This window comes from Echinops telfairi, unplaced genomic scaffold (assembly GCF_000313985.2).
Source record: "Echinops telfairi isolate 266 unplaced genomic scaffold, ASM31398v2 ScPeMD7_7;HRSCAF=31, whole genome shotgun sequence".
Taxonomy (NCBI): domain Eukaryota; kingdom Metazoa; phylum Chordata; class Mammalia; order Afrosoricida; family Tenrecidae; genus Echinops; species Echinops telfairi.
The window spans coordinates 22,218,358-22,232,019 of record NW_022103904.1 but is presented as its reverse complement, the minus strand read 5'-3'; the positions used below and the strand labels follow the sequence as shown (position 1 = coordinate 22,232,019).

General features: G+C 51.3%; 1 protein-coding gene across 2 annotated transcripts in view; it reads right to left on the bottom strand.

The window, feature by feature from the left end:
• Positions 1-6,268, bottom strand: part of IL16 (interleukin 16) — a 53,790-nt gene extending 47,522 nt beyond the window's left edge. For both annotated transcript variants that reach the window (XM_045286276.1, XM_045286275.1), the window contains exons 1-2: positions 6,165-6,268; positions 3,462-3,576 (exon numbers count right to left, since the gene is read on the bottom strand). In XM_045286276.1, the coding sequence (XP_045142211.1) occupies positions 3,462-3,576; positions 6,165-6,182 (133 nt within the window). In that variant the 5' untranslated portion in view covers positions 6,183-6,268. The remainder of the gene's footprint in view (positions 1-3,461; positions 3,577-6,164) is intronic.
• Between the last annotated feature and the right edge of the window lie 7,394 nt (positions 6,269-13,662).

The following is a 13,662-nucleotide window of genomic DNA, read 5'->3' as shown; positions in this document are numbered from 1 at the left end:
AAAAAAAAAAGCCCCATTGTTGTCATGTGTCCTTTGAGAAAATCTACCCTGATGACCCCTTTGGGGTCCCCACAAAGTCTCCAGACCCCTCTGCCTTGAATGGAACTGGCTCGGCAGATCCCTCAGCAGCCACTGTTTTGAGGGGCCCCTGTGGAAACGTTTTAAGGTGCCCTCCAGAGACGAAGACAGCACATTACTAGGGAACGTGTCTGCTGCCATCCACTCCCTGCAGAGACACTTCAACACGCGTTGTTTGGAAACAGCCTGTGCGTGTAGGAACCGGAACCCTGGTAGCAATCCTCTTAACTTACCCATAGCTATGCTGCACAGGCTTGAGTCTCCGTTTCTTGTGGGAGATGGTTTTTCCCCACCCACGAGCCCTGGGGAACTCCAGCTTCCTTGAGGCGTCCCTGGAACCTGATGGTCTTTCGTGAGAGGCAGCTCTTTGAAGGTCAAGGCTTTGAGCGGTTTCCCAGAGCTCCCCATGGGCTCCAGGCCTTGTCCCTTGTCACCGTGTAGGAATCCAAACTCTCGCTCCTGACCCTACAGCCCGCACGCAGCCCTCCAGGCCGAAAAGCCAGTGTCTGTGGGCTTTTGTTTTCTTTGTTTCTCTAGCACCGGGCATGGCCATTGCTTTCTGTTGAGTTCAGATATGATACTTTATCAAGCATGTCTATGAAAATATAGGGTGAGGCTAGCTTGGGCAACAGTTCAAAGTCACTCCGTGGATTAGGCTGCTAAAAGGAGGGTGTCAAATGACTAGACCTAGTTCTTGTCATGGAGAGATGCCAAGTCTAAGAGGGAAAACATACTCATTAAAATTATAATATAATTAAATATATGCCAATTTAGGATATATATGTATATATCCACCTACTTCAGAGATGCACATTCTGAATGACGTAAGAGGCTGAACTCCAGCCCCCCTGGGCTCTACAGCGTGTCTGTATCCTTGTTTGCTTCTATCTTTCTATCTGGCAAAATTTGATTGGCCTGGGCTTTGTCAACTTACACAATCACTTTTTGGAAGAGAATAAAAATAAAACATCATCAACCTCGATCTGCACAACAAACTTTGGTGACAACTGATGTCAACCCCAAGAACTCGGGACAGGGTCTAAACCCTTACTTCTGAAGTTACGAGAGGTCGCTTGTTTGGGTTTTTAGGGTGGAGTTAGAAGTGGTTGCCAGAGTCACTCCCCCTCTCTCCGTGGCCCGATGTGGACTTGTTGAATTGTTTTAGCTCATGGAGGTCCTCTGTGTTTATGATCCCAACTCACGACCCAAAACACAAAAACGCGAAGCACCGTTGATTCTGACTCACGGTGACCCTGCAGGCAGAGTGGAACTGCCCATGGGTTTCTCAGGAGCAAAAAGCCTCATCAGCCTCCCAGCAAGAGACTGATGGGTTCCAGGTGCTGACTGGGTGGTTCACAGCTTGTGACCACAATTAACTAAGGGGCAGGACCCAGAAAGGGAAGCTTCGCTTGAGAAACCTTGCCCTTGAGACAGAAACAAAATACAATGACATCCTTCAAGTCCTCCCTTGCCCTCTCCGTCAATACAGGAGGAAAATTAAAAAGATGAAAGAAATGAACGCATGCTCTCTGGATTCGACGTCCATTTCTCTTGTTAGATTAGTAGTTCCTCTTCTCTAGCTGTCTCTCAATTTCTCTGTTCCCCTAAGACAGCCTTGGTTCTCTGCTCTGCATTCCTCCTTTCCCTGTGCCTTCCGCTACTGCCAAACAGTCGGTGGCCCCAAAGCTGACTTCAACTCCAACACCCTTCTGAAGCTGCTGCCCAAATTTTATTTACCTGCTGGATAGCGCCACCTAGTGGTCACCAAGATACTCCAACCTCCACGCTGCACTCAACCTTAACCCTTCTCCTTGAGCTCCCTCGGGCCCCCACCCTTGTCCTCTGCTTCTTCTCATTCTCTATTTTCTGAGGCCGTACACCTCGAGGTCTTCTCTGACCTCTCCCCATGTCCCACCTCCTCGTGGATCCAAGTTCTCCACTTTTCCTGTCTCTCCCTTTCTCTGTCCAGCATTCAGGGCAGGCCCACAGGAGCTGGTTCCAGGCTTACTAATTAGTCATCTTGCGTCCTGCTCCTGGTCCCCTGCTCCCACTGCCACAGTCTATTCTGACACACGACGGACGGCTCAGTCAAGTGACGAAGTCAGCTGACACCCAGTCAAGCAGATCCACGCCATAATATGTACAGGCCTCGGCCAATCAGAAGACCGAGGGGGAAGGGGAGCTTCCCTAGTGTGCGCTCAACCTCCAGGCGCCAAGTGGACATTGTGCTGGAACATTCTTATTCTTCAAGCTGTTTGCAACATGGCCTATGAATTTGGAGATGAAAACCCCTGAGAGTCTCCAGTGTGCCACCTGACTTACAGATTTAGGACTTGCCAGCCCCACCAAATGAGGGGATTTCTGGAAGTAAAACAGACTGTCTCCCTCCACCTCTCTCTACACACCTCTCTCTCCCTCCCACCCCCCTCCCTCCTTCTCTCCCTTCCTCCCAAATGGCTGTGTTTTTCCAGAGAATTCTTGATGAAAACATTAGGCTCCCGGCTTTGCTTACAGAAATGGACAGGGAGCGTGGGGACACTTCTCTTTCAACATCAGTGTGTAAACTGTCCCTGACACAGATTGGCTGCGTTCCACCCCTCCTGTCCCTAAACTTTGCCTCTTGCCCAGAAACCTGCAGAGCTCCCTGTGATGAACCTATTGCCCAAGTATCCAAACATGACTTTGGGGTGGAGTTGGGCTCTGGGAGAAGGCAATCTTGACCCTCCAGAAGAAGAAGGTAAGAAGTAAGCACCTGAGAGGAAGCTCTGCTCCCTGCGAACCCCACCCCCGGCAGGCTGGCTGCTTCTATCCTGTGGAGAGCTAAGAGAACTTAGACTACGGGGGAGAAGCTGGACAGAGGGAGAGGGCAGCCAGCTGGATAAACCAGGAGTTCTTTAAGCGGAAGGATCTTATCTAATTCCTCCCTATATTCCTGAAGTCCAGAATTCAATAGATTCTCAAAAAAATATTGCTCGAGCTATTCTGTTATAAGCATTAGTCCTGGTTTTCCTGTGGTTGTGTACTGGGTCATGCAGAGGGAGGAAAGCAAGGGGAATCCAATGGCTCCGAGTCACTGAGAGAGAACTTTGAGGAGAACCGAGAAGACAGGGGTGTGGTAAGGCAGGAATGGACAGGTGCTCTGACACCCAGTCCCAGGCTGGTGGCAGGATCCAGTTGAGACAGCTGGAGTGGCATCAGGACTGAGCATGCCAACACACACACAGCCAATGCGGCATCTCTGTGCCTGCAGACCCCACGCTCCATGCCAGCATGTTCTGACGACCCAAGACCCAGTGGGCACGCCCGAAGTCTGCCACTATCTGGCAGTTCTGCTCTGGGTGCCTCAAACAGCACCTGTGATGGGAAGTGGGTGGGGACTCTACCTTCTTGCAGTCTCCCATCAGCCGCCGCTGCTCCCCCGGCAAAGATGGTTTTGACATAAATTCCAATGGGGCCATAGATGCTGTCCTTTCCCCCAACAATGCTGAAGCCCAGGCCCTGGGGAGAGAAGGGAAGAAGGGTGGCTTTAGTGTCCCCTTGTCATTCATCGGTGTGGCTCCTGCTGTGAACAAGGGAAAGAGAGAAGGGGTTCCTAGTTCCATTGTTCTAAGTGCTTAACAAAGGAATGTGAGCTGCAACAAGGAATACATTTGGGTCCAGACTGATGTTTTCCACAGCACCAGGGAAGTGGAAATGGAGCCCTGGTGGCACAGGGGTTACGCAATGGGCTGGAATCTGCAAGGTCAGCAGTTCAAAACCACCAGACGCTCCGTGGGAGAAAGACAGGGCTTGCCACTCGCATTAGCAATTAGGGACTTGGAAACTCACAGGGGCAGTTCTACCCAGTCCTGTAGGGTCGCTGTGAGTTGGCAGCGACTCCAGGGCAGTGAGTTGGGTTTGGGAGTGACGGAGAGGCAGGGATGCTGGGTGGAGATGAGCATGCCAGCTTGACCTGTAGGGCAGGCACTTCTGGGCAGGCCTCGCCCTGTCTCAGAGCTTCGCTGCCCCCTCTTGTGGCATGATGATGGCATCCCCTAACTCACAGCAAAGGCTGGTGTCAAGAATACTTGTCCTGGCTGGTGATGGCAATGGCTTGGGTGTGGGGTCAGTGTCATCCGTCCTTTAGTGGGAAGGCCCATTGTCCCTCTCGGCTCTCCAGCATCCTACGACAAATAACCCATCTTGTTCTATCGTTGGATCCTTCTAGAACTACTCAGCCAGCCCAAGGGCACCTCTGTGCATAAGGTTTCCAGTGCATGTGTGCTTTAGACACACTGAGACCATTTAAAATGGTTTCCGTCATCTTTGCACGTGTCTCGGTGCCCCTGGACACTTTCCTAACCGCTGAGTCTGTCCAAGAAAAATAACAGAGTCTGGTTAGTTAGGACTTTGAGGTCTCATTTCCAAGGCACATTTCCAAGGCACATGGCACTTGTAATTCACCAAATGGAAAGACCTGGTTGTTTGATCTCCAAGGGCTTTGACCTTGAAAGGCCTATGTGGCCCTTTGACTCTGTCACTGTGAGTCAAAGCCCACTTAACAGCAGCCAAATGCATCTCATGTTCAGGGAGAAAACGCTGTGAATGGCTCCTCGGAAAGTGGGCTGCTTAGAGCAGGCCCCTGCAGGTGGCAGCCATTCCCCCATCCAAAGAACAAAGGCTCACCCTTCTCATTGATCTCTGGCTGAGCGGGGAGAGCCGTGGGGGGAGAGCACAGAGGACAGAGAGCCAGCAGGAATCCAGGAGTGTGGAGGGTCCCACCTGAAGGACCCTAAGTAGTAAGCGCATCCTTTTCTCTGAGCACACACCAATAGCAGGTGCGCTGGCGTCTTGGTGTCTTAGGGTTCCCAGAACAGACATTCCATCCCCTGTGGTTGGGTGCTCTCCCAGCTTTGGGTGGCCGCCTGCAGTCCTGGGCTTTCCTTTGCAGCTAATGGGGGCCTCTGTGTCTTTGTCTAATCCATTCTTTGTATAAGAAATGACTCCTGAGGGATTAGGTTCAGGGCCCATCCTGCTCTGAGGCAAAGTCATTCGCATATCAAAAGTAGACCCCCAATTTCCAAACAGAGCTGTGTTTGCAGGGGTCCTGGTTGGTCCTCCAACATAGCTCTTTGGGAAACAGTTCCAGCTACAGCAACGGGATTCATGGAAACTGTCCGTGCCTTCTTAAAGCACCTGAGCAGCTAGGACTGGTCTGAGAAACGTTGCAGCAACTGCCTGTGTTTGCTCCGGATGTTGTTTTAGAGAGCAGGCCAAGTCTTGTGCAAGATGGCATCTTTTGGGTGAAGTTTGCCCACCCACATGCCCACCATGAGTAAGGGAGACCAAAGAAGAATCCATGCCCTTGAAGTATGGTGTTGGCAAAGAATATTCACTCTCCCCTGGTCTACCAGAAGGGGGCACAACCCTGTCTTGGAAGAAGTACAAACAGAAAGTTCCCAGAAGAGGGGCTGGGGGGTTTTGTCTCACGCGTGTTGGGCATGCTCTCAAGAGGGGTCAGTCAGTGAGGAAGAGGACGTGGTACTTGGTAAAGTAGAGGAAGAGCCTCTAGCAGATGGACGGACACCCTGGCTGCAGCAACGAGCTCAAAGGTGACAACCTTCTGAGGGTGGCACAGTGCTGGGCGATGTCTGTCTGTTCTGTTGTCCCGTCGAGTGGCTGTGAGTCAGAACGAGGGCACCGCACATCAACAGCGGTCATCACCAGGACTGGCCCCATGTGGATTCCTCACTTGTGGGGAGACGTTAGGGTCCTGCCTCATCACCTGGAAGGAACTAGAGTAGTTCTGACATGTCAGGCGGCGGCAACGGACAACACAACACTGTGGTGGGTGCTGCGGAGTCTGTTCTGATGCACGGGGGCCCTGTGGGACAAAGTGCACGTGCCCCTGGGGCTTTAGAGGCTGCAGTCCTGGGGGAAACGGATCGTCGGCCTTTCTCTCAACGGGTTGCTAGGTGGGCTTGAACCAGTTATCCACTGAGCCCCGTCCGCAGAAGCTGAGCCCGGATCACCGCTCTTCAGCCTCGCCCGTCCTTGCCCTGGCGCTGCGCCCTTCTTTTCTGTAGGCCACGATGGCCCTGGCTTACCTTGGCCTGCCCCTTCATCAGCACGATGTTGCAGATAACCGAAGCCTGGAGACCCCCGGAAGGCTGCAGCAGCTGAGCTGTGCTCTGGGACCGTGTTGGTCTAGAAGTGCCCTGCAGGGAGCAAGCCAGGGGGACAGAAGGTGAGCCACTCAGGAGGGGACCACCGGCCCGACAGGGAAGGAGGAAGGCCCCCTACAAAGAGGGACCTTCTTTGGCACACAGCCTGGGGACCAGAGTGTTGTTAGTGGGGTGTGGGTGGGCAGCGGGCAGGAAGGGGGTTGCTTCAATAGCCCCAGGAGTCTACTTCGGGAGCTCCATCTCCCCGCAGACCAGCAGTGGCTAACAGCTCACTCGAGCTTGATCCAAGTGACATCTTTTCTCTCTCATTCTCTATGACTATTATAACCTTTATATAGCTCAACCATACAATTGCGCTTACTGAATCCTCAATTAGCTATGTGGAGCTGGCTTCCCCCACATCGGAGGGTCAAACCCATGCAGTGGTGCATGGGAGAAGGGCCTGGCCACTCGTTACCAGGAAGATTGTTGTTCTTGCTGCTGCTGCGGGCCATTTGCACTCTGCTCACAGCCTAGCAAACCCTACTGGGGCAGCTCCGCTCAGTCCCAAGGCCTCACTGGGAGCCCAAACCACCTACCCGGCAATGACGCGCATGGGCGTGGGAGCTGTTGCTAGCGCCTGGTAGGAGGGGATGCTCAATAAAGGACCCTTCCCAAGGTCAAGAACGCTGGCCCTGGCCTCCTCGGTTTTGTGGCATGAAGGTTACAGAGAAGGGCTATTTCAGCCACTGCTGGGCTGGAGAAGCGGTCCCTTTTTCCTCTCTCCTCCAGGCCCCCCGCCCGTCCCTCCTCCTTACCAAGGTCTTTCCTGCCGGGCACTCGAATTGCTGGGAGAGTGACTTCCTGCTGCTGCAGAGAGAACAGGGCTGCCTGTCCGGGGTTCCCACCGCGTGCTTGGGCTTGGTCGTGGGAAAGTCCGTTTCCGAGCAGTAGGGATTAACACCTGCATCGGAGCGGGAGAAAACAAGAAAAAGGAATCCCTTTGAACACCGTCCGCCTCTGCCAGGGGCCAGGGTGAACATCAGCCTCTTAGCAGCCAGCCTAGGTGCCCAGTGGGCAGAGGGACAACGAGAAACAAGGGAAGGGCAGACTCGCTGTCCGCTAGTGCATGGCACTGTTCTGGCCTCCCTGGATGGTGCAAACGTCTAAAACCCTTCGCTACTAGCAGAAAGACCGTTTGAGTCGACCCGCAGGCCCCTCAGAAGACAGGCCTGGCCAGCTCGCTCTGAAGAATCTGCCCTTGGAAGCAAGCGCTACAGAGCACAGTCTCATTCCTCCCTGCCCAGGGTCCCCCAGAGTCAGGAACGCTGGAGGGCAATCATGCTTGCTCTGTTGCATTTATTGTTTGACTTGATAGCCCAGGGGGTGCGGAAATGTCACTCTGCAGTCCTCTATTCAATGCAAGGCTTCTAGCACCTGCAGGCCAGCCAGCATGGCTTCTCAGGAGGGACAGAAGTGGGTTCTGAGACAGGTTCCAAACCAGGGACACAGGGGAAGAAGGCTGGGAGACTGGCCAGCACAGCACCCCACCTCCCCAAAGACTCTGCCTCTTACACACGCATGCCTGCGTCCACACACACCCCTCAAACACCACCCACAAAGGAATGAGCCCTTGATCCTCTGGGAAATCTATGAGAATGAAAAGGATCCCACTTCGTCCTCTGGGTGGGGATCCTAGACTCCCTTTCCCCCGCCTAGGAACAGGGGAGTCTCTTCTGAGATTCCCTGATGTAGCCCCTCACCGTCTGGCACTGTCCGCTTAAAATAACATGCACCCCCACCCATATCATTTCAAATCCTCCAGTGGTCACTTTGAAAAGGAAAAGGTGAGATGACGGTCAACAGGCTATTTCCTTTCCTGTGCAAACTCAGACACAGACGCGTTGCTATCCGGCCTTGCTGTGCGCCCTAGAGGACAGAGTCCGGCTGTCCCCCGGGTTTGCAGGGCTGTCACATTCAGGGACACTGCCTCTCGCCCATGGACAGACTGTCTTCCTGCTGCCGACCATTCAGTTAGTGGCTAGCTGCTTTAATGACTGCCCCTCCAGGGCTCTCCTGTTTGCTCTAAGGGGTTCTCATTTCAGCATAGCAGTCATCAAAACTAAGTCATGAAAAAAATCAATTAAGTCCTCAACATGATTCATGGTATCCTGTTATTTTTATATGACGGTACCCAGCCTTTGAATCCGGGGCACACTTCACACCTACCGTGCATCTCCAGTGCCACAAGCCTTCGTTCAGGTCCTCAGGGACCACGTACACGTGACTCACCTAAGCCCACACCGTGCCCACTGCCATGAAGTCCACTGGGACTTGTGACCTCACCTGTGTCAAAATGGAACTCTGCTCCAGTGTTTGCGGTGGCTGGTTTTTCAGAGATCGATTGCCCGGCCTTTCTTTAGAGATACCTCTGGGTGGACTCGAACCTCAAAGGCTTCAGTCAGCAGCCAAGTGCACCAACCATTGGCGCCACCCAGGCATTCCCATGTGTGACTAGGGACTCCTCCATCCGTGCAGGTCTGGAGGGTCCAGGTCAAGAGGCAGTTGTGCAAATAGAGCGAGGGAATATGGCAGGGTTTCAAATCGGGGTTGTATCCTCCCCCTACACCCGTTTCATCTGATGGTGAGCCAATCATCCAAGAAGCTGGATGGCATGAAGAAGAGTATGCCATCCGTATTAGAGAAGGCTCGTTAGCAACCCGAGACAGGCAGATGTTACAGCCTGGCCTGCTGAACGTGAGGACGGGAAGCCCTGCTGATGGAGATCAAAGACTGCATGCTTCAGTGTGAACTGGGAATCAATGTAAAGGAAGCCCAAATCCCCACAAGTGGATCGGTATGCGACATCATGATCAATGGAGAACAGATGGGCGTTGCCAAGGAACGATCATGCTTGGATTCCCAATCCAAGCAGCAGTCGAGAGATGAAAGAATGTATCGTCTTGGTTAATCTGCAGCATAAGACTTCTTGAAGGTGACGAAAAGCAAAAATGTTACTTTGAGGACTAAGGTATGTCTGACCCGAGCCGTGGTATTTTCAATTGCCTCATTTGAATACGGAAGTTGGACCTTGAATAAGGAGGAAGACTGACAAACACTTGATATATTGGAATTACAGCGCTGACACGGAATACTGAAAGTCCCAGGGACTGCCAAAAGCAGAAATAAATCTGTCTTGGAAGAAGTGTCGCCAGAATCCTCCTTAGAGGCAAGGATGGTGAGACGCCATTTCAAGTAATTTGAGCATGCTGTCAGGAGAGAGCTGTGCCTGGAGAAGGACGTCATGCTCGGTAAAGTGGAGGGGCAGCGACAAAGAGGACGGCCCTAGATGTGGTGGATGGACAGAGTGGCTGCAACAATGGGCTCAAACAGAAGAACCATTGTGAGGCTGTCTTGAGACTGGGCAGGGTGTCCCTCTGTTGTAGTTAGGGTCCCTGTGTCATGGAAGTGACTTGGTGGTGCCCAACGACACCAACAACAGATGTCCCAAGGGGTCAGGGATTTCCTGATGCTCCTCCACTTAAGTGAGTGGCAAGGCTTTTGTGGAAACTCCCCAAGAGTTCAGTGAGGGTGCCAATCAGAAAATCTTGCATGTGCTTTTAATCTCCAGATGAGAAAGACGATAGTTTGGTTATAGACTGAAGAGAAGTCACTGGCCAAGGGGTGTTGATGAAGCAGGAGAGCATGGGCACCCCCAGGGCATGACACCCCCAAAAGGAGGAACAGGAAAGGGAAGGAACACTGTGGTGGGGAAAGCACAAGTGTTGGCCCCACATAGCTGTGAGCGGGGCTGGGGAGGTGCTTCTCTTCCAAGGCAGCAGCTTCAAGTTGTTGAGTCAGTGCAGATGGGTTGTCCTCTCTGACTTACAGGGACCAGGAGGCAGGGAGGAAGCCAGTGGGTTCAGAGCACCCGCACACACTAAACGAGGGGCATGGAATCATGGATGGGGCCGGGGAGGCGGACTAGAGATGCGGTCATCTTAAACCTCCCTGGCCATCACCTTTACCTGGGTGTTTCATGAACACGTAGCAATCAGTGCCCCTCCCAGAACTGAATCATGGAGAATGCTCAAGCATTGAGACCAGCAACACTGAACAGCTTGGGCAGAAATGGTTGAATGGGAGCCTCAACTTCTCCATAAAACTGTCACCAACAGCTTACTAAAAATGACTCAGTAAATAAAACGTAGGATACACCACTCTATTCTGAGTCAACACAAGTAGGAATTGACTCAGTGGGTACTGATCATAGTAGTAGCTAGCACATGGTCCCCAAGTTCCTCTCTAGGGAATGATGGTACAGGGGTGAAGGGTGGGGATATAAGTAATGATAAAAACCCTAATGGAAGTGACATGCCCAGATGTCTGCACACCCGTGTTCATCCTCACACTACTCACAGCAGCACAAGAAGTGACAACCTCAGTGTCCATCGACAGATGAAGAGAGAAGTAAACTGCTCTGGGACACACCCATACCCTGGAACACTACTCAGCAGAAATGGGAAACGAGTTCCTGAAACATCTTACCGTAGGGAGGAGCCTGGAAGATGTTCTGTTCAGCTACGTTAGTCAATCACACACGCCAACAAACAAATGTGCTCTCACGTTCATGCAATGACATGAAGAGGCAGCTCGGTGAAAGCGAATGTTCACGGGTGGTTTTCGGGAGTGCAGGGTGGAGAAGGGCGGACGTACTCCTTTGTCAGTAGCCACTGTCCTTGTCTAGAACTGAATGGGAACGTTAGCACTCCATACGGGTTAGTTTCACACAGCGTGACCGATGCAACTGACAGGCAATGGCTGTACACGGGGGAAAGGGATGCAGGAACAAAGGCTGGCTAACACTAACAACAATTGATAAAGACGCGAGGCTATTGATGCTGACCCTAATTAAATATACCAAATCAGCTCACGGGCCACGTCCTCTTGGTTGGGTCTGTGGTCTTATGAGGCAAGCCCATCAAGGGGCTGAAGGTAGTTGGTACAGCTTCTGGTCTATCTCCCAGGATGGTGAACAGAGGCTGGAAAGTAGTATCTTTGCGACCATCCAAGATACAAGTAATGGTCTCTATTTGCCTGGAACAAAAGTCAAAGAGGGCACCCAAGGAACTGGGCTACAAGACTGGTCACCAAGAACCGCTGCCACCTCCTGTTTGAGAATTAGAAGAACTAGATGGTACCTGGCTAACCACTACCAAACCTTCTGATTCGGAGCATCACTGCGAAATCCTCATCAAAAAGGGAGAGAAATGTGGAACAGAATGTCAAATTCTTAAAGAGCCCAGATTTATTGGATCGACTAAGTCAGGGAAATCCTGAGGCTATGGCCCAGATTTGATCTTCAAATCCTAAATTGAAACTATCCCAGTAAAACTCACTGCCATGGAGTCAATGCCGACTCATAATGACCCTCTAGGACAGGGGAGGACTGTTCTTGTAAGTTTCCAAGACTGCACCTCTTGACAGAAGAAAGCCTGGCCTTTCTTCCAAGGAGTCACAGGTGGTTCCGAACTGCTGACCATGCAGTTAGCAGCCAATTCGGGAACAACGATGCTCCCAGGACTCCGTTAACTAATCATTTAAGCCAAAGAATAAAAATTGTCATTATTCAGCACTGTTACTACCCTGTTTCCCCGAAAGTAAGACATCCCCTGAAAATAAGACCTGCTTACAGTTTTGCCTCTTGCTCGAATATAAGGCAGCCCCTCCGAAAATAAGGCCCCCCTGAAGCTACCGTAACTCTGACCTCTGGACTATAGCAGCGGGCGTCGCCATGGAGCTCACTGTTGGCCGCAGGGCAGCCGGAGCAGAAAGGAAGTGCAAGGTCTCTTTTAATAAAACAATAAACAATAAATGTGTACTGTATTCTTCTTCCTGGGAAAATAAGACATTCCCTGAAAATAAGACCTAGCGCATCTTTGGGAGCAAAAATCAATATAAGACACTGTCTTATTCTTGGAGAAACAGAAGAAATATATATTTCTCTGTAAGAGCAAGGGGACAACAGCTATTTTAAAGCACAGACGAAAAGCCTGGGAGCAGGCAGTGTATCTACCAGGACTCACAGCCTCAGATCAGTGGCACACATGAAGGATTGAACCAGTGGCCTGTGGTTGCCTCTAGGGCCCGTCACACAGGGACGGGCTTGGTTGTATATATGCTCACCAGCAGTATTTGTGAACGATACAGCACAACAGACTGTCCTAAAACAGGAGCTCCTTTGTGGAGGGACCATGCACTCTGCAGTCAAACTGTACGCCGCTCAGGGCCCCGGGATGTGCCCAAAGTCACTCAAAGAACCACCGCTGGAAACGGATCCCCTACCCAAGGGCTCCCAGATGTGCCTCCCTAACCAAGGCACCACTGCACTGCCTCTGATCTTTTTCCCGAGAAAATCAGTCCACGCCCAAAGAAAACGTCCTGTGTCAATACATCAGGCTGCTGATGCTGCTGGGAAATGCAGAATAGCTCCGATACCTAGTAAGAGGGAGCAGGATTATGAAACATTCAAATAATAAAGAACTATGGGGCTACGAACATTGGTGTTTTCCACGACAGGAGAAAATGTGTATCTGATGTCAGCTTCAGTTTTCAACAGGCATGGAAAAGAAGATGTTTTCATTGAAAACATGAAAACAGACTGCCTTTCAGACTGGGGTTTGATTTGGCTTTAATGTCTCTATTTTTTTCGGTCATCCATAAATTTTATGACTTTGTATTAGTGTTATTCTATTTGCAACAACTATGAATCATGAGATGTTCCAGCCGTCGCCCACAGCATATTGCAGATGGACTGATGGAAGCCCAGCGAGAGTGTCTGTCTGTCTCACAGTCAATAGGCATTCCAGAAGATGAGCCAAGAGTCCGGCCCATGTTTCCTGGGCTCTATTCCTTTCCAGGCATTTCCAACGTGGCCTCAAGGGCCCGGAGCAGAAATGGACGAGAACACTACGCGTCCTCAGTTGGGCAGGGGATCTGTACCTGATGAAGAATGTTCTCAGGTTGACCTGGTTTGAATTTATCCAACTGGACCAGCAGAGACACACACGCCCACCCCTCCCAAATCTCCCAGCATCACTGAGATTCCTCGTGTTCAGGCTCCTTCCGGAAGTCATTCCGATGAGACACTTACTGGTCGAGTTACTGCGTGTCCTCTGATGGCAGGCTTTGGGAAACAGAAAGTCACTACTTTGTGCTTCTAGTTTTCCAGACTTTTCCTGGGAGGAAGTTGTAGATGACTCCTGCAAAACAGTGCCCATGTCTTTTATTCAGCAAGTAAGTTATCATAGAAACACGCACTTAGAAAACTGGGACTTTGACATAAGGAAGGGAGAACTCATTAAACTGTCTGCCTCCACCAATAAATGATCTTTTAAAGGTTTAAAAATATTAAAAGTTGCTGTCAAGTTGACTGGACTTC